Source organism: Microtus oregoni, unplaced genomic scaffold (assembly GCF_018167655.1).
Source record: "Microtus oregoni isolate MIOR12 unplaced genomic scaffold, Mior012 000000F_ref0000247, whole genome shotgun sequence".
In the NCBI taxonomy this organism is placed as follows: domain Eukaryota; kingdom Metazoa; phylum Chordata; class Mammalia; order Rodentia; family Cricetidae; genus Microtus; species Microtus oregoni.
The window spans coordinates 92,952,701-92,978,658 of record NW_024543059.1 but is presented as its reverse complement, the minus strand read 5'-3'; the positions used below and the strand labels follow the sequence as shown (position 1 = coordinate 92,978,658).

Genomic DNA, 25,958 nt, shown 5'->3' with positions numbered 1-25,958 from the left:
GAGATAGAAAACATCCTTTTGTGTGAGGTAACCCAGACCCAAAAAGACAATTATCGTATGTACTCACTCATAAGTGGTTTTAAAACATAAAGGAAAGAAAACCAGCCTACAAATCACAATCCCAGAGAACCTAGAGATATACATGGATCTAATCTACATGGGAAGTAGAAAAAGACAAGATCTCCTGAATAAATTGAGAGCATGGGAACCTTGGGAGAGGGTTAAAGGGGAGGGGAGAGGCAGGGAAGAAAGCAGATAAAAATGTAGAGCTAGATAAAAATCAATTTAAAAAAAAGGTCAAGAGCCTTACCGAGTAAGATTTCAGAAAGGTGAAAATAAGCGTTTAGGGAGATTTCTATAAAACTGAGGAGGAACTGAGGCTCAAAAGATGGAAGGAGATCAACAGTGGTCCTCTCCACCCTGAGATGGGCATTGCATCCACATACTAGACTGCAAGGCAGAACTGCTTCTTAGGATAATTTGCTGACTCTACTAAACCAGGAAACACTCACACAGGGTTCAAAAATGCTTACATAATCTTTATAATCCAGGGTTCCGTGACTGTCCATCCTGGAATTCTTGTTTTCATTGACTGAGCCAGTCCAATCCAGAAATTCAGATAGTGTGAACCCACTCAACAAGAGAGTCCTTGGCACAGACCAAGGTCAGAGGTAGGAGGGTTCAGGACAGACTTTGCTCTCTGGGAACTGAAGATCCACTCGGGAAGAACAGATAGATGCTCTCTTGAGGTGGGTGGGCCCTCATAACAGTGTTCACTTGATACATTTGGGGTTTGGAAGGACAGTGGCAAGATGGGAAGTGAGCTGGATTGTAAGTACCTATAAGAGTTCCAAAGGGAAACAGGTCTGGGTTCATAGGAACCGAAGAGTCCTGGCCCTGATCCAACCTGGTTCACCCCAGATCGGGACCCTGGTGATTCAGAAAGGCTGGGTAGCAGGTTCTGGCCACCCGAGTGCAGGTGGCTGTGTTTGGTTTTCCAATGCCCAAGTGTATCTGTTATTTTGCCCATGAACAAGCCACACAGTGGCACACCCTCAGTATTCACCCCAGCTGTTTATGTGGGTGGCCGCCATCCTGTGAGGTAGCAGGGCTATAGTCAGGAAGAGTTTAATAACGGAGTGATGTCATAGAGCTGGGCCACTCGGCCTTCTGGGTGTTTCCCACGGAACTGACATACAGAAAATGAACTGGGTTTGCAGACTGGGGTCTGCTTCAGCTGAGTCCTTCTCCACGAACACAATAGGAGCAAAGAACAGGAGCCATGGCGGGAACAGCATGTGGTTGCAGCCCGACTCAGGGGGCTCCAAGGAGTGTCAGCCCTTCCTGGATGAGCCGCAGGCACTAAACAGATACAGAGCCCAGTCCCAATGCTACGAATATTCCAAAGCCTTAGGACTTCTGGTGGACTCTGGTCATGTCAAGTCATCGGCTTGTTTGTTTGTTTGTTACAGAGTTTCTCTGTGTAACCACTCTGGCTGTCCTGGAACTCACTTTATAGACCAGGCTGGCCTCAAACTCATTAGGATCCACCTGCCTCCACCTCCCGAGCACTGGAATTATGATGTGGGATTTCATTGGTCAATAAAGAAACTGCCTTGGCCCATCTGATAGGGCAGAATTTAGATAGGTAGAGTAAACAAAACAGAATGCTGGGAGGAAGAGGAAGTGAGCTCAGATGCCATGCCGCTCATCTCCAGGGCAGACACAATGAAGCAAGCCACCAGGTCAGATATGCTGAATCTTTCCCGGTAAGACTGGTGCTACACAGATTACTAAAGATGGGCTAGGCAAGATGTGAGAATTAGCCATTAAGAGGCCAGAACTAACGGGCCAAGCAGTGTTTAAAAGAATACAGTTTGTGTGTCGTTATTTTGGGGCATAAGCTAGCCAGGCGGCTGGGAGCTGGGTGGCAGGAAAGCAGCCCGCAGCTCCTTCAACAGAATTAAAGGCCTGTGCCTCCACTGCCCAGAAAGTCATCACCTTTTTTTCGTGAGTTTCAAGGCCATGCCTAACAGTACTTATACCTGAGGCTTTAATTTCCTAATTTTGATCATAATATTCAAAAAATTGCTTTCATTTGCAATTCTCTTTGTTTACCATGTCTTCATCATGATTTGGACTTCTCTTGGTTTGCATAGACTCCATAACTCAGAGTTCCATGTGTTACCATGGAGAGAATATGGTCTGCAGGGCCTGAATACTGCCCCCGCCCCCATGGGGAGCGTTTACCCACCTCCATTCCAGGTCTGTGAACCTAGTAATTTTGTTCTCTCTACTTGACATTATCAGAGCCACCCCTGACCTCATTCCATCCTTTCTGGTTTATCTTCTTTGTCTTTTAGTTACAATTTAACAAATGCTGACTGAAATAATATTGGCCAGTAGCCTCACAAACATTGCGCTTCTGACGATTTTTATTTTACGACCTTTATCTTTTGATTCCTCTTTTTTTTTTTTTTTTTTTTTTTTGGTTTTTCGAGGCAGGGTTTCTATGTGGTTTTGGAGCCTGTCCTGGAACTAGCTCTTGTAGACCAGGCTGGTCTCGAACTCACAGAGATCTGCCTGCCTCTGCCTCCCAAGTGCTGGGATTAAAGGCGTGCGCCACCACCACCCGGTCGATTCCTCATTTCTTCCTGCAATCCTGTGCTTGCTGGGTTCTTAACTACAGCAGGAGGCAGCAGGCAGTGAGTATGAAGACATCACCCATCAGGGCCCTCATCCAGAGATGCTACCTGGTACAGGGAGGTCATGGGCACTGCCTGACAAAGGCCAGGATCTATGATGCAGCCACTGGCACAAGAACCTGCTCGATATGTGCTCCTGCAGTGTGCCCAAGTCCTTCATGGGTGACTTGATACAAAATGCCCACAGCTTTGTGACCATCTGCTGTGGCGCTGGGGCCTAGCACCCTAGTCTGGCCCCTCCCCAGCCAAGCTCCTCCTCAGGCAGCTGCAGCCTCTTAGTGAGCTGCTGAGCTGAGAGCTCTGACTCGGACTCCAGCACCACTGCAGGGACGTGCTGCTGTGAGCCTCTGGATAAGGTGTTTCTATTCAGAGCTCTAAGCCCTGCTGCTGTTTGCATGGACTGGCCAGACTTCTCTGGAGATGATCCATTCATATTCCAAACATCAACCATGTGCCAAGCCTGGCCATGCATATCAAAGATGAACAATCCAGAGTTGGCACTGTGGTACACACCTGTGGTCCCAGTATTCAGGAAGCATAAAAAGGAGAATTATGAGATTAAGGGCCATCTCAGCCACACAGTGAGTGAGAACTCAGTCAGTGTGGGGGACATGAGATCCTGGACCAAAACCCCGGACAGCCAGAGGCTAGAGATGTGGGTCAGAGGTTAAGAGTCCCCTGCTCATTGAGCGGATCTGCCCCAGCGCCCACGTGCGCATCTGTACGTCCAGCTGCAGGACTCTGATGGCCTCTTCTGGCATCTGCAGGCACCAGGTACCCGTGTAGTGCTCACATACATAAAATAAAAATAAAGACAGCTTGAAAAAAGCCATAAAAAAGAGACGGAGAGTGAGAAAGAGCAATTCTTCAGTTCACTTTGGCTTGAGTGGAGGGAAAGACTCCTACATCAGTTGCAGGCAGTAGGGGATGTTTATGCACAGGAAGGCTGAGAACACAAACGAGGGTTGTGTGATCAGCTTAGGAAAGCTGATGAGCTCATCAGAAGCTGATAAGCCAGCTCAGCCCTTCCCATCAGCAGAGAGTCTCTCTGAAGCAGGACACAAGCTATGCATGGACGAATGAGGCACTGCACTCGGAAGAGTAAGCGGGAAATGAAGGTTTCTTCCACGGGAGTACCAGATTGAGGAACACGGGGACATGGAACGTCAAGGACTTTAAATATCCCAGAGTCTCTATATTTCTTTCTCCAGCCCATCCTAAAGGCAACGAAGCAGAAACCACCCAAAATGCCAACACAGTTGATTCTGAGAGTCACAGCCCGCAAAACAAGACACAGAACAAATGTCATTCAGACTTTACTGGGGATGAGACAGGGCTCAGTTGCTCACTCTGAGGACCAGGGCCAGCACACAGGCAGGTCTGAACTCTCAGGCCTTACTGGGGATCCTGGGGTCTGGTACATTCCTCCAAGCAGCAAGGAGGAAGGGCTGGATGCAGGGCAGGGCAAAGGAATAGGAGCAGGAGACTGATGCAGAAATGGGGAGTCCAAGGATCCAGAGGCTTGGCTGAAGGAAGGGCTTGTAAGAAGAAATGGAGGAATCGGAAGAAGAAAGAAGAAAACAATACTTGGTAGGGACACAGAGCTGGAGCCAGCAGGTCCCCCAGTTCTGGGCTTTGTTGTCCTATGAGTTCCAAACGGCCATCTTTGCAAAGATTGGTTTGGAGAGAAAGCGGCTGCTTTTCATGTAGTCAGATATCTTCTTCAGGCCCTGTAGGGGAGGAGAAGGCAGAAACTCAGGATCTGTAGCCCCACTGGGTGCACAGGTTTTCCTCTAAGAACCCAAGCACAGCACGAGCTGCCCAGGTGCCCAGCGCTGGTAAGGGAAGCTTCGACTTCCAGCAGGGAAGGAGAAACCGAACACCGCTGTCAGCTGTGTATCTGTCTGAAGTTGTGGGACAGGTATAGAGAAGGCACCCCACAAAATCCCACGGAACACCAACTGCTCTGCCTTCAACAGGAGGGAGGCCGACACACAGAGAAGCTAAATGCTTCCCTGCAGCTCACACAGCTGGAAAGACAGCAGTCTATAACCCTGTCTGAACGGGAGGATCTCTGCATCTTCCCTGCATCTTCCACTCCGGCTCTCTCGGCTCACTCCCCAAGCAGGAAATCCCTTGTCACTCTCTGATTGCACAAACACTCTTGCTTTATTATACACTGGAAGTATGTGATTTGCTTTCTGGTTTTGATTTTACTGGGGGTTGCAGCTAAGAGATTGTTTGAATCTCAGAAGAGATTTTCAACTTTAGACTTTTAAATAAGTTTGAGACTGTGATAGACTATGGGGCTTTTCAAGTTGGACTGACTGCATTTTTGCATTATGATATGGCTTCTAGCTTTGGGGGGCCAGGGAGTGGCGTGTAGTGGTTTGAGGAAAAAAAAGGTCCCAAAAGGAAGTGGCACTATTAGGAGGTGTGGCATTTTGAAGTAGGGGTGCTGTTGTGGGAGGCAGTGTGTCAGATCAAGATGTAGAATTCTCAGCGACTTCTCCAACACTATGTCTGCCTGAATGCCTCCATACTCCCAGCCACTATGCTCCCCGCCATGATGAGAATGGACTAAATCTCTAAAAGTATAAGCCACCACCAAATGAAATGATTTCCTTATTAGAGTTGCCATGGTAACAGAGTCTCTTCACAGCAATGGAAACCCTAAGACAAAAGGCATCCTGGAAAGGGGAAGGGAAATAGGACATTCAATGGGATGGAGGATCAGAGCATCACCTCAAAGCGGGCCATGAAGTCCTTCAGGTTGGAGAAGGCATCCAGGCACTTGGGCTCAAATAATCGGTGCTGGTCCAGGATATCATAAACAAGGAAATCCACATAGGTAATCTGCAGGAAGCCAAGGGTAAGTGCGCTGGAATTTGATGCCTGGGAAGAACAGCAACTCCTCCTTCCCACCTTCTTCCCTTTACCTTATCCCCTGCAAACCAAAGTCGCTTGCCCAGGAACTCAGAGTAGAGCTTCATCTTCTCAGGGAGACCCGCCAAGTACTCTGGCTTCTTTTTCTCCTGAAACAGAAAACAACTGTCACCACCCCAGACACAAGCTCCCTGGCATTGACTGGCCTCACAGGGCTGTGCAGTCCCCAGCAGGCAGAGGAGCGGTGACACACATGAGATTCAGTCTGGGTTGACATCCAGGCATTTACTTACAGCATCCCGATGATTAGATTGCTGCTGCTAGGCAACAGCCAAACAGGACACAACTCTGCTCCCACTCCACCCCCCCACCCTCATCTCTACCACCCTCGTCAGAACCACTGTGCATCAGACGCCTGTGGGCACCTGGTTCCGAACTCACAGGAGGCAGAAGCAAACAAGTCACACCTGCTGGGTGTGGGGTGAGGGGATGCTTTGGTACAGTTTCCAAAGAGATGAGAAGTATTTGAGAGGACAAAAGGAAACAGGAAGAGGATCAAAGGCCTTTGGCCTACTGAGTTGTCTATTGGGAAGACCTGTTTATCTCTGCGGTATCAAGAACACAGCTCAAGGAGACCATTCGGGAAGAGTGTCCCTCCCAGTCCTCATTTTCTAGTCTCATAGTGTGAGGGTCTGTGCTGCAGAAGCGGCAACACTTTAAGGCAACTGCAGACCAAGGCTTGTGACAGAACCAGCAGCTGGCACCGGAGCAGTCTGAGCTCTGTCCGTACTGTCAGGGGCTGGAGCCCCACTGTGGAGAGTCTGGACTGGATCTTAACACTTAGGAGCCATGACTGGGCATTTTCACTTGGCGATGGTGGGGTTCCTCTGTAGGCAGTGTCAAACACGGAACAGTGATTCACACTGAGAGGCTCTGGGGGTGACTGGACCAGAGGGGATTCCGGGGCAAAAGTACAGGGCCAGTTCCGACTCAGAGGCGGTGGGACTCACAAAATCAGGGCTGTAGCAAACCATGGCCAACTGTATGCGGGTATCCATAGCCTGGTTCTCCAAAATGTCCATCCGAATCCTCTCCTCTTCTGTTTCGCCACCTGCAGCACACGCAGCACAGGGTCATCCTCAGCATCCCACCCCAGGCAAGCCAAGAGGATGGCTTCTGCCCCCTCCCTTCAACCAGCCCCACTCACACAGGTTGTGCTTGCGGGCAATGTAGCGCAGGATGGCGTTGCTCTGGGTGATCTTGTGAGATCCATCAATTAAGTAGGGCAGCTTGAAAGACAAGAAGGGACAGTCAGATGGGATACGGGGTCTCATCATCACTTCCCTGAGAAAGGGGCCTGGCATTTAGGGTACCTGGCATGGGAAGCCACCAATGAACACAGTGCACACGGAATGGAAGAGCTGGGACACAACCCATCACCCTGTGCAGCCACCAGGAATAGGAGCAGGAGAGCAGAAGCTCTGACCCCAAAATCCCTCAACCAGGCAAGGAGATGAGGTGAGGACACCATGCCTTCCCCAAATCTCCCTTCCCTGCACCTACATTGGGAAAGTCCAGGCCCAGCTTGAACTTCTCATTCAGCCACTGGCTTCGGTCAAAGTCGGGAGCTGTGTGACAAGATATGAAAAGAAAGCACCCCAGTGACTCAGAGTCCTTCTCTCGGGACCCTTCCAAGGAGTCAGGCATGAGACACCCCCCACACACACAGCCGGCACAAGAAGGAGATCTGCAGCCTGACCCAGTTTTGCACACCCCAAGGGTATAGGATGCTTGTAAGGACTGTGGGCACTACATCACTGTGATTTACAAGACATTAAAACAAGCCCAGAGGAGAACATCATCCAATTAATGTAGAAGGCAACCCAGCCCTCCACTGAAAGACCAAATTCAAGGAGGTTTTAAGAAATCCAACTTGAGAAACCCTGTAGAGCTGTGAGCCACAGGGAGTTAGACAAGTGCTGCTGGACACCAGTGAGCAGGAGAGCCCCAATCTGAGCACCAGTTTGTAATCACCGTCCCCCATGGTGTATCTCTTCTCCTCATAGCTTGTGTCTGTGTACTCCAAGAGCAGGCGGATGGCGTGAGCCAGCTGGAAAGATGACATATGCCAGGTCACAGACGGGGGAACTCCGACATTCTTCCTTAGCCACCTCGGTGAGCCTCCCCCATACACCTGCAGTCTCCCCACAAGCTCACTCACAGGCCTCATAAGCACAAGCTCTCCTGTGTTTCCCCTGACATGCAAAGTTTTCTAGCAAGTTCGGAGCCCCATCTATCAGTGAGAAGTCAGCCCTAGCTGCTTCCCACCCCATGTCTCTGTCCCACCCAGCAATTGCTCTTGTACTCACCCCACGGATGTCCCAGTAACCCAGTGTGGCAGGCATGATGCTGGGTGGTATCCAGAGCAGGCCAACCTGGATCTTGCTAGTTTAAGTTTTCGGAACTATCCTAGGCTAGGCCGGAGGAGGTGGGACTCGGTTTTGCTTTCCTATTGGACTATGGGCTTACAGAGTCTCAAGTTGCAGACATTCCAGGGCAGGGAGTGCTGGAGGGAGGAGTCAGGGATCCAGGGGCAGGGCAAAATAAATCTAGTCTCATCACAGACTGACTCAGGAAATAAGTCTCAGCAAACGGGAGGCTTAGGCTAGCACCTGGGTCTGCAGCTCCCTGCTCTCCCCGTGGTGTGCTGTGTCCCTTTATCTTCCTGGCATTGCTAATGCTTCACCATCAGCCCCTCCCTGCTTTGACTCTGTCTGAATCCTGGTGGCTGAGCTGGAACATAACAGGATGCCTCCAGCCCCAGGCATTGTCTGTGCTCCCAGATGGCCTGCAGGACTCTGCTGAGCTGGGCAACTCCCAGTCACTTATGTGTGCGACCTGTAGATGCATGAGAAACACTCAGGATCACTGAGCACACGGAAGATGCAAAGCAAAACCACACCGAGATACACGTTCCCCAGTAAAGAATTGCTTTTTATCAAGCAAAACAAAGGTTTCAGAGGTATATCCCTTGTATCCCTGCTCTCTCCAAGACCTTTATCATGAAGAGGTGTTGGATTTTGTCAAAGGCTTTTCAGCAACTCATAGGATGATCATGTGGGGTTTTTTTCCAGTTTGCTTATATGGTGGATTACATGGACAGCTTTTCATATGTTAAACCATCCCTGCAATCTCTGGGATGAAGCCAACTTGGTCTTGTGGATGATTTTTCTGGTGTGTTCTTGGATTCAGTTTCCTGTATTTTATTGAGTATTTTTTGCATCAGTGTCCATGAGGGAGATTGGTCTGCAATTCTCTGTTTTAGTAATGGCTTTGTGTGGTTTGGGTATCATGGTAATTGTAGCTTCATAACAAAAAAAAAAAAAGTTTGTCAATGTTCCTCCTGTTTCTATTGTGTGGAGCCATTTGAGTAGTATTGGTATCAGTTCTTCTTTGAAAATCTTATAGAATTCTGTGCTAAAACCATCTGGTCCTGGGTTTTTTATGGTTGGTAGACTTCTGATGACTGTTTCTTTAGCTGTTTTCTTTCATTTATAGGTGTGATTAATTTACTTATCTGACCTTGATTTAATTTTAGTACATGGTATTTATCCAGGAAAATATTCATTTGCTTTAAATTTTCCAATTTTGTGGGGTACAGGTTTTCAAAGTATAACCTAATGATTCTCTGGATTTCCTCCATGTATGTTGTTATGTTCCCCTTTATTTCTTATTTTGTTAATTTGGATATTCTCTCTGCCTTTTCGTTTAGTTTAGATAAAGATTTGTCTAGCTTGTTGATTTTCTTGAAGAATCAACTCTTTGTCTAGTTGATTCTTTGTATTATTTCTTTGTTTCTCTTTTGTTGATTTCAGCTCTCAATTTGATTATTTCCTGCTGTCTAGTCTTCCTGGGTGAGTTTGCTTCTTTTTGTTCTAGAGTTTTCAGGTGTTCTGTTAACTCATCAGTGTGGGATTTTTTTCCCAGCTTGTTTATATAGGCATTAAGTGTTATGAGCTTTCCTCTTAACAGTGCTTTTATTGTGTTCCATAAATTTGGGTATGTCATGTAGTCATTTTCATTGAAGTTTAGGAAGTCTTTAATTTGTTTATTTATTTCTTCTTTGACCCATTGGTGATTCGGGGGAGCATTGTTTAATTTCCATGTGTTTATGGGCTTTCTGACATTAGTGTTGCTGTTGAATTCTAATTTTAAGCCATCGTGATCCAATAAGATACAGGGGGTTATTTCAAATTTTTGTGTCTGTGTGTGGCTACTGAGGTTTGCTTTGTTTCTTAGTATGTGGTCCTGCTGCCGTGGAGGTAGGGCCTGCTCCTGTGAATGTCCCTGGCTTAGGCCTGCTCTGCGGAGTTTGCTGGATTAGGCCTGCTCCCATGGAGGTTGCTGGCTTGGTCCTGGTTGCAGAAGTCGCTGGCTCGGGCCTGGTCCCATCTGTCCTTACTAAGTGGCCCTTATTTTCTATGGCCTTCCGTTGCAGTTTCCTTCCCAAAATGTGTATCCCCACACACACTTCTACCTCAGTCCAAAATGGAGATAATGACTCCAGAAATCCCCAGAAGGAGACCAGAATACTGTGAACTATATTTTTTAAAAAGGAAAGAATAAAACTAGATATCTACATGTAAAAACTAGCGAAATGAGATTTCTGCATCTCATACTGAAAAAAGAAAATAACAAACTGAAAATGAATCAAAGGCCTTAATTAAGACTTGAAATTTAGCTGGGCAGTGGTGGCTCACACCTTCAATCCCAGCTCACAGGAGGCAGAGGCAGGCGGATCTCTGAATTCAAGGCCAGCCTGGTTTACAAGAGCTAGTTCCAGGACAGGGTCCAAAGCTGTACAAAGCTACAGAAAATCCTGTCAAAAAAAAAAAAAAAAAAAGATTTGAAATTTAGAAATTTCTAGAAGGAAACACATGGAATAAGCTCTAAGGTGTGTATTAGGGTTCAATAGTTCAGAAAATAAATAAAAAATTTGACAAGCAAGAATGCATTAAAGGAAAAAGCTTCTACACAGCAAAGGGAGCGCTCCTGAGGAATGGGAGAAAATCTCTGCCAGCTGTTCCTCTAACAGAGGGTTACTACACAAATACGGAAAGAACACAAACTCCTGGCCAAATGTAATGACACTGCCCATAGTCCCAGCACTGGGTTGGGAAAATCATTAGGACTTTGAGGGCAGCCTGGGCTACATAGCGAGATTCTGTCTCAAAGACAGAGGAAGATGAGAAGGAGGGCCGAGGAGGTGATGGGACTCAGTGGAAATGGTGAGTGTTCGAAGCTGAGAAGTGCCAGAGAGAAGAGACTGGAGAGAGGGAGCTCATGGGTCCTGAGTTGCAGTTAGGAGGAGGCTCCGATATGACACTGCACCTCAGGTGACTGCACCCTGACGATGTGGTCCATCTTCCCAAATAACAGAAAGAAAGGACATTCAGTGTTTCCACCATGAAGAAGTGACGCGTATATAAAAAGAAGTCACATGGTATGCCCCCAAAATGTATGACTTTTGTGTTTTGTGTACTTCGAAAAATAAATTTATAAATCATTTTTAAGGGGTGGCTGGAAAAATTACTCCTTCTTGAGAGGATTTCCTACTCTTACATGGGGTCAGAGTTCATATCCCAGCACCCAAATCAGGCAGCTCATCACCTGTAACTCCCACTCCAAAGGACCTAATACCCGCTTCTGGCTTCTGCATATACCCTTACATACATGCACATACCTACACACACACACACACACACACACACACACACACACGCTTAGAAAATTAAAATGATTCTTTTAAAATTTTTGTTTAATTATTGAGAAGTTCACCAGATCCTTAGAAACTACAAATAAGAAAAAAGAATTTTCTACAAAAATTAAAGGAATACAAGATCTGGCACACGTTAAAAGCAGTTTCAAGAGGGAAGTTTATACCTCTAGGTCCTACATTAAAAAATCAGAAAGAACATAAATAAATTACTTGATGATGAAACTCAGGGATTTGGATAAAACAAAACAAACCATTCCTAAATCCAGTAGATAGAAATAAATAATAAAAAGCAGAACAGAAATTAATAAAATAAAAACAAAGAATCAACCAATCTAAGAGCTGGTTCTCTGAAAACATAAACAAAACTGATAATTCTTAGCCCAGTACATCCAAATAAAGAGGGATGTAAAAAAAAAAATCAGAGATATACCAGGAGACATTACAACAGACACCAAAGAATTTCAGAACAGAATAGGAAGATATTTACAGACTTATACTCCATAAAGTTAAAACCCTAAAGGAAATGCACAAATTTCTAGATTCCCCAAACACCAAAGTTAAACCAAGAAGAGATCAACAACTTAAACAGACTTACAACAGTTAAGTGTTGGGGCTCAAAGGAGCAAGTCTCACTCAGTACCTGTGACTCCTCCCAGAACTTCTCACCCCATCCCTCCCCTAAACCTCTCCAGCCCAGGGACTGGGCTTCCCTTCCCCCAAGTTCTGTTTCATTCTTTCTTTCTTTTTTTTTTTTTAATTTCTACAGGGGTGAGCGCTAACACAGTCCCCCACTACCACAAATTATGCAGTGGAGTTTCCCGCATTTGGGGAAATCACAGGGGTCAGCACATTGGACAGCAATGGATAAGCCTCCTCCTGGGAAAACTGCCTTCCTGATCATGGTATCTCCCCTCCCCCAACTTCTGTTTCTATATGACTCAGCATTTCGGCTGAGAATTTTCTTGGTCTACCTCTCTTGGCTCCTGATTTTTGTCTTGGCATCTTGGTCCATGGCTCCATCTTGCCCTCTCTCCTTCTCTCTCTCCTCTTAATCTCTTACCCAACTCACCCACTTCTGACTCCTCACACTCCTATCATGGGTAGTTCAGTCTGGACTTTTCTAGACACCCCTAACTGTACTTTTTCTTTATATCTACAATGAAACCCTTCCCTTAACTATAGCTAGGAGCAGTCATGACTTCATTTTCATTCAATAAGGAGATAGAAACAGTAACAAACAGGCTTCTGACTTAAAAACAAAAACAAAAACAAAAAAAACCAGGCCCTGATGGACTCATAAAAAAATCTTCCAGACCTCCAAAGGAGAATTGTAACCAATACTCCTTAAATTATATAAACAACATAGAATCAGAAGGAACACTTCTAAACTCCTTCTACAAAGTCTGTAGTACTTTAATATCAAACCAGAGAAAAATACAACAACAACAAATAAAACTACTGGCCAATATTCCTGATAAACACATACAAAAATTCTTAGTAAAATGCTTACAAACTGAATATAGGCATCAAAAAGATCATCTACCACAATCGACTTGGCTTTTTCCTGGAGCAGCAGAGATAGTTCAAAACATATAAGTCAATTAATGTAATAAATAATAAAAATAAATTTAAACTAAAAATCACATGGTCAATCAGCCTACGGTCCACAACCCCAGAGAACCCAGTCAACAAAGAAGACACTAAGGGAGACATACATAGATCTATATAGGAAGGAGAAAAAGACAAGATCTCATGAGTAAATTGAGAGTGTGGGAGCCATAGGAGAGGGTGGAAGGAGAGAGGGGAAGAAGGGAGGGGAAAAGAGAAAAATGTATAGTTCAATAAAAGCAATAAAAAATAAAATAAAACAGCTGATGAAAACATCACATGATTATCTCAATACATGCAACATTCCTTCATGATACATTTCCTAGAGTGAATAGCACTGGAGGCAACACACCTCAACATAAAAGTATATGACAAAACCACAGCCAGCATCATGCTAAGTGTTAAAAAGCTCAGAGCAATTCCGTTAAAGTCAGGAATGAATGGAGATATCCACTAGTCCCCTCTTTTTCAATGTAATCGGTGGACTTTGGCTACAGCAATCAGACAAGAGAAGGAAATTAAAGGCATCCAAGCAGGAAAAGAAGTAAAATAATTCATTTTTTTCAGATAAAATGTTATAGATAAGAGATCCAAAAAAGTTCAACCAGCAAACTTATAGAAGCGATCAAGACCTTCAGCCAAGTGGCAAGATTTAAAAAAAAAAAAAAAATGAGCTTATAAAACGTAGTAGCCTTTCTATATATCAAAAGTAAGGAAATTGAGCCGGGTGATGGTGGCGCACGCCTTTAATCCCAGCACTCGGGAGGCAGAGGCAGGCGGATCTCGATGAGTTCGAGACCAGCCTGGTCTACAGAGCTAGTTCCAGGACAGACTCCAAAGCCACAGAGAAACCCTGTCTCGAAAAACCAAAAACAAAACAAAACAAAAGTAAGGAAATTGAAAACATCGTGGAAACAATACCGTTCACAATAACAGAGTAGTGTGTGTGTGTGTGTGTGTGTGTGTGTGTGTGTGTGTTGTGAATGAAATTTAACAAGGACATGAAAGACCTCTACAATGGAAACTTTAAATCACTGAAAATTACAGATGGAGGAAGACACTAGAAGATGGAAAGACTTTCCATGCTCATGGGTTGAAAGAATTAATATTGTGAAAAGGGCTGTTTTATCAAAAGCAGTTCACAGATGACATTCTTCCCAGAAACAAAATAAGAAATCCTGAAATTCATACGGAAGCACAAAAGCCACCAGTAGCCAAAGGAATCCTCAGCAAAAAGCACAACGCTGGAAGGGCTCCAACTGCAGACCTCAAGTTCTATTTCGGAACTGTGAGAGCACAGACAGGGCGACAATGTCACAAAAGTGAACACATGACCAATGACCAAAACAGAAGACCCAGGCGTGAGTGCATCTGATATCTGTCAACACTGCCACAGATGAATCCTGGAGGAAAGGCAGCGTCTACAGCAAAGAGTGCTAGGAAAACTAGATGTCCTCATGTAGGAGAATGGATTAGACCCGTATCTAGCACCCTGAACAAAATTCAACTCCAAATGAATCAAAGATCTCAATGAGGGAAAAATAGATCGTGTAAACTGCTAGAGGAGAACATAGGCAGCACCCTACAAAAGACAGGGGCAGAAAAGAACTCCGGTCACTCGGAAATTAAGGCCAACAAGTAATAAAATGGGACTATCTTGTACCTGTCAGAATGCCCAAATTAATAACCCAAGTGACAGTTCATGCTGGTGAGGATGTGGGGTAAAAGAAACACTTCTCCATTGCTGGTGGAAGTGTAAACTTGTGCAACCAATATGGAAATTGATATGATGGTTCCTCAGAAAGTTAGGAACCAATCTGCCTCAAGATCCAGCTTTAGCACTATTAGGCATAGACCCAAGGACATTTCATCCTGCCACAAAGACACTTGCTCAGTTATGGTCACTGTGGGCTTGTTCAGGATATCCAGGAACTAGAATCTGGATGTCCTCAACCAAAAAACAGGTAAAGGAAATGTGATGGAGTCATTCTCAGCTGTTGTTGGAGGCTGGAGTCATTCTCAGCTGTTGTTGGAGGCTGCTTGTTCATCTCCTGACCGCACAGACTCCCAAAAATAATCACTCAGAAACTATATTATTGGCAATACTGTTTTGCCAATAGCTTGAGCATATTGCTAGCTAGATCTTACATCTAGAATTAACCATTATTTTATATTATACCATGAGGTTTGTGGCCTACGGGCAAGGTTCCAACTGGCAGCTTGCATCTTTCCCCTCTGGCGGCTACATGCTACATGGCATCTTCCTGTCTGCTGAGGCACATCATCAGAAAGGCTTCCTCCTACAGCACACAGGAATAGATGCAGAGTCGACACGGAGAGTCCTTGGAACACGCAGCTCTATATGGGTTGTCTCCATCAATTTTCTTCCCTCAGAGCTAAGGGAACCACACAGAAGAGGGGGCAGAAAGAGTGTCAGAGCCAGAAAGGAGGGAGGACACAAAAAGAAAAAGACCCTCTGAATAAACAGTCCAAGGCTCATATGAACCCACAGAGACTGAAGCAAGTGCAGGGTCTACACGGGTCTTCACTAGGCCCTCGGCAAACATATTACAGCTTTTTAGTTTAGTATTTTTATGAGGCTCTCGAGTACGTGAACAAGTGGGTCTCTGGGTGAGGCAGCACTCAGGAACAAGTAGCTAGATCCACCCCCAAGCAGTAATTTTTCCAGAACTGCAGGGGAGACCATGAAGGATCCACTGAGCTTCCTATACAAATGCACTGTGAGGAAAACAATGTTCAGCCACTCCCCACACGTCACTGCCAGTGGCTTCACTAGGACCCTGCCTAGTGACAGAGGTAGCCATGGCAACAGTTCCTTACAAATGCTTATACAGTCTCTCAGACTTCCCGAGCTCCTCCTGATGATCAGCTGGATGGAATGTACAAGCAGACAGGTCATTCTCTCCTTTGAGACCCAGAACACATTGAGAGATCCACAAAGACAGGGGAAGCTAATGTACTTCCTTTCCTGCACACCTCCAAGACTTACTCACTGATGGACATGATCATTTTTTGCTATGTGCAGTGAGTGGTAAGAGTATTCATATAGATGCTATATTGTAGAGAGACTAATTATTTGGGGGACTTGTAGTAGCATTTCATTTGTATTTTAATAAATAAAGCTTACTTGAAGATCAGTGGCTGGCTGTTGTGCTTTTCTGGCCTTCAGGTTGAACCCAGTTTCTCTCTCTGAGTTTTTATTAATCATGTTTAAGGGGTTATGGGAGTGTGCATGTGCTATATGTCATGAGAAGATGTTCCTGTGACTGTCACCCCATGATCTTCCCATTACAAGAGGAAAAAGTCAGAAAGCCCATGATGTACCCAGTTCAGACCTGACTGGACAGGAGGCACTGGGAAAGTCCCAGGTCATGACAGAGCAAAAGGAAAGCAGAGGACCAGGCCAGGAGATGATGGGCACCTGGAAATGACAGAAGGAATCCACTTGTCATATGGCTTACTTTTTATTTTATTTTGCATTATGGATGTTTTTAATTTTGTTTTATGTGTATAGACATTTTGCCTGCATATATGCACCATATGCATGCAATACACAGAGAGGCAGATCCCCAAACTTGAGACACAGTCCATGGTTAGCTACCATGTGGCTTCTAGGAACCAAACCAGGGTCCTCGAACCTGAGTTCTGAACCTCTGAGCCATCTCTGCAGCCCCCAAACTAGAATCTGATTAAAGCAGACTTAGCTCTTAATCCGTTCTCCATGAAGTGAATGAAGTATCCAATGTTAAACAGCTCCACTGACAGGGAGAGTCATCGACATTAGAGGAAGTATAAATAATAATTATGAGAGTTATGGTATATTCAATTCGGTTTCCATAGATAGATAAAAAAGGATTAACAAAGGATAAGTGTCCCCATCTCAGCAGAGCTTCAAGCCAGCTTCAAGAGGACTCAGTAAAGACAATTAATAGACACCTAATATTGACACGGTCAATTGTGAGGTAGAGAGAACATTCTGGGTCCCTGCTAGGCACTCCCACAAGCCTCATCATCACTCACTGAGACCCATATCTGTGTTCACAGTTCAAAGTCCCAGTGTGCTGCAGTAGAGGAGATACTAGGAAACACACTTTATCCTCTAACGCAGTGGTTCCCAACCTCCCTAACGCTGTGACCCTTTAATGCAGTTCCACATGTTGTGGGGCCCACTAACCATAAAAATATTTCATTGCTACCTCATAATTATAATTTTGCTACTGTTACGAATCATAATGTAAATGATATTCAGGATATCTGATAGGTGACCCCTGTGAAGGGGTTGCTCGAGTACCCAAAGGAGTCACAACACACAGGTCGAGAACAGCTGTCTAGAGAGCTTTGTGCCCACTGTGAGGGTCTTAGATTAGAAGCAAGATATTTCAAAGACCCTCCAGTTTCATAGACTCTTCAGAAACGGGCACTACAGGCTCAGAGCTCAGACTCTTGGAAGCAGCTGTGACACCTGGCAATTCCAAAAAGAAAAAGGCACAAAACAGAGGAAATGTGTTTCAGGCTTTATTGGAGATGAGATGGGCCTTGGGGAGCCCGGCAACTGGGGAACTTGAGACAGTATTGACCTGGAGGGTAATTCTCAGGAACAGAGTGCAGGGCAGACATCAAATCACAGAAGAGGACTGTGTGGTCGGTTGGGGCACAAATGAAGAAGGGGCGTTTAGCAAAGGAAGCAGGGATTTGAAGACTGCATGGGTTTGACTAGGTTAAGAACTGAGGAGACAAAGCCGGAGAAGGGTGTGGGAATAACAGGGAGGCAGCAGTGTAGAAGGCCAGCTGTCCCCAGGGCCTGGAGGACCCTTAGCATAGACAGCTTCCCCATATAACAGCCAGCACAGCAGGGGTCTACTTGTTACACCAGTGCGCCATTTTTGAGAAGATAGGTGTTGGAAGGAAGCGACCCGTCTTCATGTAGGCAGAGATCTTCTTCAGGGCCTGCAGAATGGGAAGGACATAGCGGGAGCTCAGTCTGCAGCCCACTGAGATGAGCAGCCCCAAGCCAGGAGAGCCTTTGTCCTGGCATCAGGCTACAACACCATGCAGACTGCTTAGCTCCCAACCCTGGCAAAAGGGCTCTATCATAGCCCTATTGAAGGGGAGACTGGATCCTGTGTAAGTGGTTTTATAGCCACTAAAAATTACAGTATAGGTTCAGAAAACCCACCCATCAATGCTGCAAGATCAGTTATCAGGGAGGAACCTGAGGTCCAGGGAGGGCGTGCAGCTTCCTAGGCTCACACAGCTGCTGAAACAGGGCTGCTTCACAGACACTCTCTCCTGTGTGCTCTCTCTTGCTCTCTTGCTTGCTTTCTCCCTTGCTCTGTCTCTCTCTCTCTCTCTCCCTCTCTCTCTATCTTTCTCCTCCTCCTCCACCTGCCTCTCCTCCCTCCCTCTCTTCTTCCCTCCCTCCCTCTCTTTCTCCTCTTTCTCTCCCTCCTTCATCCCTCTCATCTCTCTACTCAGCTTCCCTCCAGGGGAGACCCTGTCCCAATCTCTGCATGAACATGATACTATTCCTGCGGTCACTCTTTTGAACCTGTACTTACACACGGGGGAGGGATCTACAGGATAAAGGAACTGAAAAACTTGACTGTATGTATTTAGGAAGACAGCCAAGCATACAGTGACTCTGCAAATCATGCAAGAAAAGGAACATCAAGATGACAGCCCACAGAGAAAGCTGAACAAGATTCTAATCAGCGTCCTGAGAGCAGAATTAACTATCTGGAGCTCAGTACAATGTTACTGCTCCCTGAATGTCCTCATCTCCCCTGCTAATACAGGGACCGCCCTGTGTGACTGTATAATGTGCTCTAAACCACACTCCAAGTTGGAGAATACACAGACAATTCTAGGGGGTGTAAAGACATCCACGACCAACTAGACACAAGCTGGGCAAAGGGGCCTGTGTTTCTCCACAAACCTATAGAGCCATTCCAGTTATTGCTAAGTACCCAAGAGTACCCAGCCTGGCCAGAACCAAAGCTTATGAGAGCTGGCTGAGAGAGACAAGGCCCTGGGTTCAGCCCTCAGCTCAGGGGAAAGAGAAAGAGTTAACTGAGAAAGCACATCCCTTGATAAGGAATGGGCAAGGGTCAACAGACTGCAAGGATTAAACAAAATCCTTGGATCAATGTCTCCAATTCCCAGATGTCTGAATGACCCAAGTCTGATGTAGGTGCTGTCCAGGCTGGGCTCAGCAGCCCTGGGGAGTATCAAGAACATCTCACAGCCTGGCTTCCTATAGCTCTCTGCCTACTGGGTCCCCAGAGGGAGGTAGTTTGCATGTCCCCTGGGGCCCAACAAGAGCCTCATATAGAGGAGGCTGCCAGAGAATAATAGTGGAGAGATAGAATTTGACCCCATTTCAGACAGGACCTGTGATGTGAAAGAGGAGATTGGAAGGGAGGAAACCAGAATGGGGCAGCGGTACCTCACACTCACGATAAGTGTCCCCAACAGGGTGGGCACACACATGTCCACTCAGTGAGGCACCAACTGTGACCCTGGGCTCTCAATGGTCGGCAGATGAGGTCTGGCCTCTCGTGTCACCTCGGCCCTGCCTGTCTCACGCTCCTAATGCCAAGGCACACATACCATCGACATGCTCTGCCCCGCCAAGGATCCTAAACAGGAAACTGATGCTGCATAGGTGGGGGTGAGTGGGGCTGAAGCTTTTTCCTTTGACACAGAGCAGGGACGGTGACCGAATGCTGACCCAGAGACAGATATGGAGCCCACTGCAGCTGCTGCTGGTACGGAGACCATAAATAAGTGAATCCCCTCTACAGAGTCAGACCCCGCATCTGTGCGATGGGACTCAGAATCGCATCATCATTTGGGGATTTTGAAGTGATAAATGTTGCCCCATATGAGTCTGTAAAAAAAGCTCAAAAAGCCCTAGTTATTGTCCTTTTGCCTCAGAAATAGAAGAGCATTGTGGAAGAGAGGAAGAAGACCGCTCAAAGGAAGCAGGATCCGGGCATCACCTCAAAGCGGGCCATGTAGTCCTTCAGGTTGGGGAAGGCATCCAGACATTTGGGCTCAAATAAACGGTACTGGTCAAGAATATCGTAAGCGAGGAAATCCACATAGGTGATCTGTAGGAATTGAAGGCCGGTGAGACAGGATCTGAAGCCTGAGAACAATGGCAGCTCCCCCCCGCCTCACCTCCCTCTCTTTACCTTGTCCCCTGCAAACCATTGCCGCTTGCCCAGAAACTCCGAATAGAGCTTCATCTTCTCAGGGATGGTCTTCAAGAACTCTGGCTTTTGCTTCTCCTGAGACAGAAAACGGCTGTCATCACCCTTAGGCTCCAGGTCCCAGCAGAGAGCTTGGGCTCCCAGAACCGTGCAAGAGAAGAGCCACCTTCCCAACAATGGGCCAGGTCTGTGCCTGGGCTTCCAGTTAACACGTTACTATTTTATTGGTGGCAGAATTCACGTCAGAGGTGATGGTAAGTCAGACAGGAATTACACTGTCCCTGAAATCTGAAGTCCACACCAGGTGCTGTGAGTGACACCCAGGACATCCTGAGTATCTTGCATGTCCTAGCTCAGAGATCCTGTGTGAACCACAAACACACAGGACATAAAGAGAAAATAGTTACACTACGTTGGGGTTGGGGGTCATGAGAACACATCACACGAGTGAGGAGCTTGCATCAGTGTTGAACAGTGACTAATACTGAAAGGAAGAAGGTTAAGCGGTCCTCTGGCTGACCCTGAGGTGACCCTGAGCGGGCATTAGGAAGATGTCCTGACTTCTACTGATACCTAAGACAGAACGATGGGGAATGGACTGGAGAGATGTGTGAGACCAAAGTGCATATATGACCTACTTGAATCATTTGGGGATATACTGCTTGCTGCCTGTTGGTGTAGGGGGGGCCAATATTGATATCAGGGGTCTTTCCCAATCACTGTCCACCTTATTTTTTTGAGTCAGGGCCTCTCGTGGAATCTGCAGCTCACAGACTGGCTGGATTCATTGGCCAGCATGCCCTCAGAAATCCTTCTGTTTCTCCCCCAAACCACTATGATTATAAGAGAATGTTGCCAAACACAGGTTTTTATGTGGTGCTAAGGGTCTATACTAAAGCCCTCACAGCAAGTACTTTAAAGCACCAGGACATCCTCATATCCTCCAAATTTATCCTGAAGACTTTATGAACACTGGGTAAGATGAACATGGAATCGGCAAAGGACAGACATGGCGCAGATATACAACTACATAATGGACTTTGATCCACTGTTCACCCGCAGAATCTCAACCACATCTCGCAGGGTTACTCTAGTAAAAATATTTTCACAATATTGATGTGCTATCTCGCTGGGTTATGAGGGTTATTCTGCTGGTAAGATAGGAGAGCTTGGAGAATCGGTAACAGTTTATTCATTGAAGGAGGAGGCTGCAGTTCTGAATGCATGCCTTTCAGTCCTGCTGCCAACCCTGCCCACTCCACCACGGGCAACTCACAAAGTCAGGGTTGTAACACAGCATGATGAGCTGCATGCGGTTGTCCATGACCTGGTTCTCCACAATGTCGGCACGAATCCTCTCCTGCTCTGTCTCCCCACCTGCAAAACACACAACACAGACTCACCCTCAGCATCCCGCACCAGACAAGACAAGGAGATTGTCCCCAATGCTCCACCCTGCAGCCAGCCCCACTCACACAGGTTGTGCTTGCGGGCAATGTAGCGCAGGATGGCGTTGCTCTGGGTGATCTTGTGGGACCCATCAATTAAGTAGGGCAGCTGGAAAGGCAAGCAGAGACAGTCAGGTGGTATATGAGGACCCGGCATTCCTTCTCTGGGTAAGGACAGCCATGGAACGTGGCACTCAGTGTGTCTGGCAAGGGAGGGCCTCAGAGCATAGTACACACAGAATGGAAAAGCTGGGACACAGCCCATCACCCTGTGCAGCCACCAGGAATGGGAGCAGGAGAGCAGAAGCTCTGACCCCAAACCCTCTCAGCCAGACAAGAAGATGACATGAGGATGCCATGCCTTCCCCGAACCTCCCTTCCCTGCACCTACATTGGGAAAGTCCAGGCCCAGCTTGAACTTCTCATTCAGCCATTGGCTTCTATCATAATCAGGAGCTGTAGACAAGAGGATGTGAAAAGAAGTCAGCCCAGTGCCCACCCTACTCCTGGTATTCGACCAGGAGTAAGAACCCCTGAGGCAGGGGAATCCACAACCTCCCACAGAGTCACTGCCCAAGATGGAGGAGAGGGATACAAACAACGGGTAATAAGAGGAGCCTGAACGCAATAGGACCCCAATACTGCACCCAGCCTAATTATGAATACAGATGGACCAAGAGTTCCATTCTCAGGGTTTTATATTGAAAAACCAAACTGCACCCCCAAAGAGGTTTCTGGAAGCAGCAGTCTCTAGCTTTAGCAGTAGGAGGGCTGCAGCTCAGAGGAAGCAGGTGATAGACCAGGAAGGTGTCATTACCGTCCCCCATGGTGTATCTCTTCTCCTCATAACTTGAGTCTGTGTATTCCAGGAGCAGGCGGATGGGGTGTGTCAGCTGGGAGAGACCAGAGACAGAGGTGAGAAATAGTGGGGACCTTGCCGTATGGCTTCATCTTCTTCAATTGAGACCACACACTGCACAAATGCAGCCACCATGCAACGTGCTTACCTACGCGCGCCTTCACCACCACCCCTCCACACAAACAGCCTCCCTTAAACTCCTGAGCGCCAAGAGCTACAGGCAGAAGATTCTAGGGGGAGGAGAAGAGTGCTGAGGAATACTGCTCTGCTAGAAAGACCTCGCTGTTATGAACATCCTGCTTCACATCCCAATCCCCTCTCTTACACCGCGGACATTCCAGTATCCCAGGAGCATAGGCATGGTGCTGGTGGTAGCTTTCTCAAACTGTCTTCAGTAAGGTAGACTTGGGTCTTTGGACAAGCTGTGACTTTATGCAGACTCCCAGGGAGACTGAGAAAGACAAAGCAGTGGTCCCGCCCCACTCTGCACCAATCCCAGTTCGGCACTCCCCTTTTCCCCTTGTGTAACCAGAGCTACAGATCCTGACCCAGAAGGCAAGAGGGCCACTCCCTCTCCGAGAGAGGAGGGATTAAGATCCTCAGCAGCCTCTGTCCTGTGCACCCTAAAAACAAAATCTGTTCCACTTCAAACCCTCTTAACAACTGCCGCCATCGCCACCTGCTGGATGCTCCGGAAACTGGCACTTTCCCTGGAGACTGGCCAGATAGTAAAGAACAAGGATGTTCTTCCTTTGCTTGGCAGAGCTCAGTTTTCATACTCTGACTGTGGGAATCTATCATTCTGGGAGTCTCGATTCTCAGCTTAAGTACAAAAAGACGCGCCCCCAATTTGAAACCTTAATCTAGCACGTATCCTTGAAGAAAGGGCTCTGCCAGTTGGTTGCACAGCTACCAATTGTTCACACAGACTCCAGTGACAGGAACAGTTGGTGACCTGGAAACAACCTCAGGGCAGGGACAAACAGAAGAGTAAACGGTCTCTGTATTTTCCTTTAGGAGATTTGGGAACCCCACCCTCCTGGTCTTCAATCATTAACCAATGTATTAGCCGTGTTTATGAATCCAAATTCAAGAACCAGATACAGAGTCAGAAAGCTGAGGGGAGTCACAATCATGGGCAGCAGTCAGATATCAGAACCAGCACAGTGCAAAGAAGCAAAGAGCTCACAGGTCAGGGGTGATGGAGTGGGAGAGCATGTGTTCCAAGAAGCTTGCTGTCAAGGGACAACAGGATGCTGTCCACACACGAGCCTGGAACACTCTCACAGGACACTAGAAGTCCAAAGCTAGACCCTCATCTGTGTGGATCCCTGATTCTGGACCTTGCCCAGGCTCCTGACACATGAGTGTCTGGATATGACAGGGTAGCTCAAATGGCCTGGGGTAAGTAAGCATCCTGCGGTAACCTTCATAAGGACAATGTCCTACCAACAGCAGGGTCCCACCTATCTGCTTTTTCACTTGAAGGCGCAGCTTTCAAAATCAAGAGGCTTGATTTTAGTGGACCAAAGGGTGACATCACCTTGTTTACAGAAACTTATCAGAAACAATGAAAAACAAATGACGGAAGTGGAGACTAAAATGGGTTTGCAAGTCAAAGGACAAGGCCTGTGCTCTGCACAAAGAGCATTTCGGGATCAAGTTACCTTTTACTTGGTCCACAGGATATGAAGGCTTGCCCTGGGGAGTGTGCAGAGTGTGGTGCGGGTGCAGGGGACAGGCAGAGGCTGGCTGTCTTCAGTCTGTGAAATTAGGAAAGCCACGTGGGTGACATTCTAACATTGTCAACACAAATTCACAAAATTCTACCTACACTGGCTTCCTGATTTTTAAAGACAAAAGAGAAATGGGTACCAGTAAACCAGTTTAGGGATCTCTGCCACGTGGAAACTTCCTGAAAGTCTCTGACTTGCTGACTGTCCAGAAAACTCAGGAAATGAAGGAAATACTTTCTCTTTTCTGTAGGAAATAAGGAAACAACTATCACCGTGTCCCAGACATGGGCAGCTCAGAGCTGAGACAAAGACTGTCCTCCATCCTTATGATAGTAAGAATGGGTAAAGGGTTGGGGATGTAAAACCAGAATAAGGGAGCCCGTGCTGCTGGCACCACTGAGCAGAGACAGGAATTGAATTTTCATGGTGTACTTTCATCAGAGAGCAGGCAATCTGAGATGATGACAAATTAATCCCCTAAGAAACAGAAACCATCTTGGCATCTTGTCTCCACCCATTGGGTTTTTATAGCGTTAGATGTAGGGGGGAGGTACAACTGTGGCAGGGAGGAGTCCCTGTGTATAATCCCAGATCCATGAAGAAGATAGGAAGGAGGGAGGGAAGGCAGGAAGAGACAGAGGGAGGGAGGGAGGCTGGTGGGATAGAGGAAAAAGAGAGAGGGAAGAGGAGACAGATAGAAATGAAAGAGAAAGAAAGAAAACTTGAGTTTAAAAGTATTAAGGTTTCAAAGTGGCAGAAAAGCAGCCAAGTTTACAGTAAAATAAAACTGTAGGAAACAAAATTGTGCAGAGAAGGAAAATACTGAAACTTTCTTCAATATTCACAAGAACCCAGTAATCATACCATAAAATGTTAGCAAAATTGATAGAGCATAATTCCAACAAGAGAAAAAAAAAAACAGAGACAGAAATTCCAGGTGCTGAAGAAGTGGCCCAAGTGTACAGAACTTGCCTGGCTTGCACAATGGCCTGTGTTCAATCCCAAGAAAATCAGAGAACAGGCATGGTGATGCCCACCTGTAGTCCTCGTGCTCATGGTATGGAGGAGACAGAAAGATGCTCAAGATCACCTTCAGCTCCACAGCAGCTCTGAGTCAGGCCTGGGATGTAAGACCTTGCCTCTACATGAAGGTGGGGAAGATTCCACATTAATATATATCGGGAGACAGAAAAAAAAGATATATAAATCTAAACAAATAATTTCAAAATCAAGGATCCATTTTTTTTCATAGATGCATGTTAATGCTACAATCAACTGCATCTAACAAATACAGCAAAATAGGGATTTCAAAATTTAAGGCTTAAATGAGGCAAAAATGCATATTAAATAGCGATTTTCTCTTGCACGGACTGTTTTTCAGAAACTGGCTCTACGGAATTACAAAGTTTGCCTAAAACTTAATGGCGCATTGGTTGTCCTGAGCTTCTCTGAGGTCTGGTGAAAGGTCACCTGGGAGGCAGCAAGATGAGGATGGCTGTCAATCACTGGTCTGTGCCTAAGTCCCCACCTAGGCACCACAAAGAAAGCGAACTTACTGTGTCTTCATAAAAATTGTACAGACAGAGCATTGGAGCATCAGCAGTGAGAAGGTGGAGATGGAGGGAGGGGAAGGACACAGAGATCAACAGAATGGCTGTGTCCAAAGGGCAGGTAAGACCCTCTGCAAGACACTTTCTACACA

The 25,958-nt window shown here is 46.5% G+C and overlaps 2 protein-coding genes and 1 non-coding gene across 3 annotated transcripts; all 3 read right to left on the bottom strand.

The window, feature by feature from the left end:
• Positions 1-4,008: 4,008 nt before the first annotated feature.
• Positions 4,009-8,111, bottom strand: LOC121449179 (glutathione S-transferase Mu 2-like). Its single transcript, XM_041653488.1, has 8 exons — positions 7,961-8,111; positions 7,626-7,701; positions 7,155-7,219; positions 6,799-6,880; positions 6,602-6,702; positions 5,645-5,740; positions 5,451-5,561; positions 4,009-4,435 (listed from the first exon to the last, which is right to left on the bottom strand). The coding sequence occupies exons 1-8, from the start codon at positions 7,994-7,996 to the stop codon at positions 4,349-4,351; spliced, it is 654 nt and encodes a 217-aa protein (XP_041509422.1). The 5' UTR covers positions 7,997-8,111; the 3' UTR covers positions 4,009-4,348.
• Positions 8,112-12,133: 4,022 nt separating this feature from the next.
• Positions 12,134-12,294, bottom strand: LOC121454019. The gene has a single exon (XR_005975151.1). It is a non-coding gene; the product is annotated as a U1 spliceosomal RNA (small nuclear RNA).
• Positions 12,295-17,501: 5,207 nt separating this feature from the next.
• Positions 17,502-22,989, bottom strand: LOC121448897 (glutathione S-transferase Mu 1-like). Its single transcript, XM_041653204.1, has 8 exons — positions 22,846-22,989; positions 22,479-22,554; positions 22,053-22,117; positions 21,689-21,770; positions 21,490-21,590; positions 20,196-20,291; positions 20,001-20,111; positions 17,502-17,946 (listed from the first exon to the last, which is right to left on the bottom strand). The coding sequence occupies exons 1-8, from the start codon at positions 22,879-22,881 to the stop codon at positions 17,857-17,859; spliced, it is 657 nt and encodes a 218-aa protein (XP_041509138.1). The 5' UTR covers positions 22,882-22,989; the 3' UTR covers positions 17,502-17,856.
• Between the last annotated feature and the right edge of the window lie 2,969 nt (positions 22,990-25,958).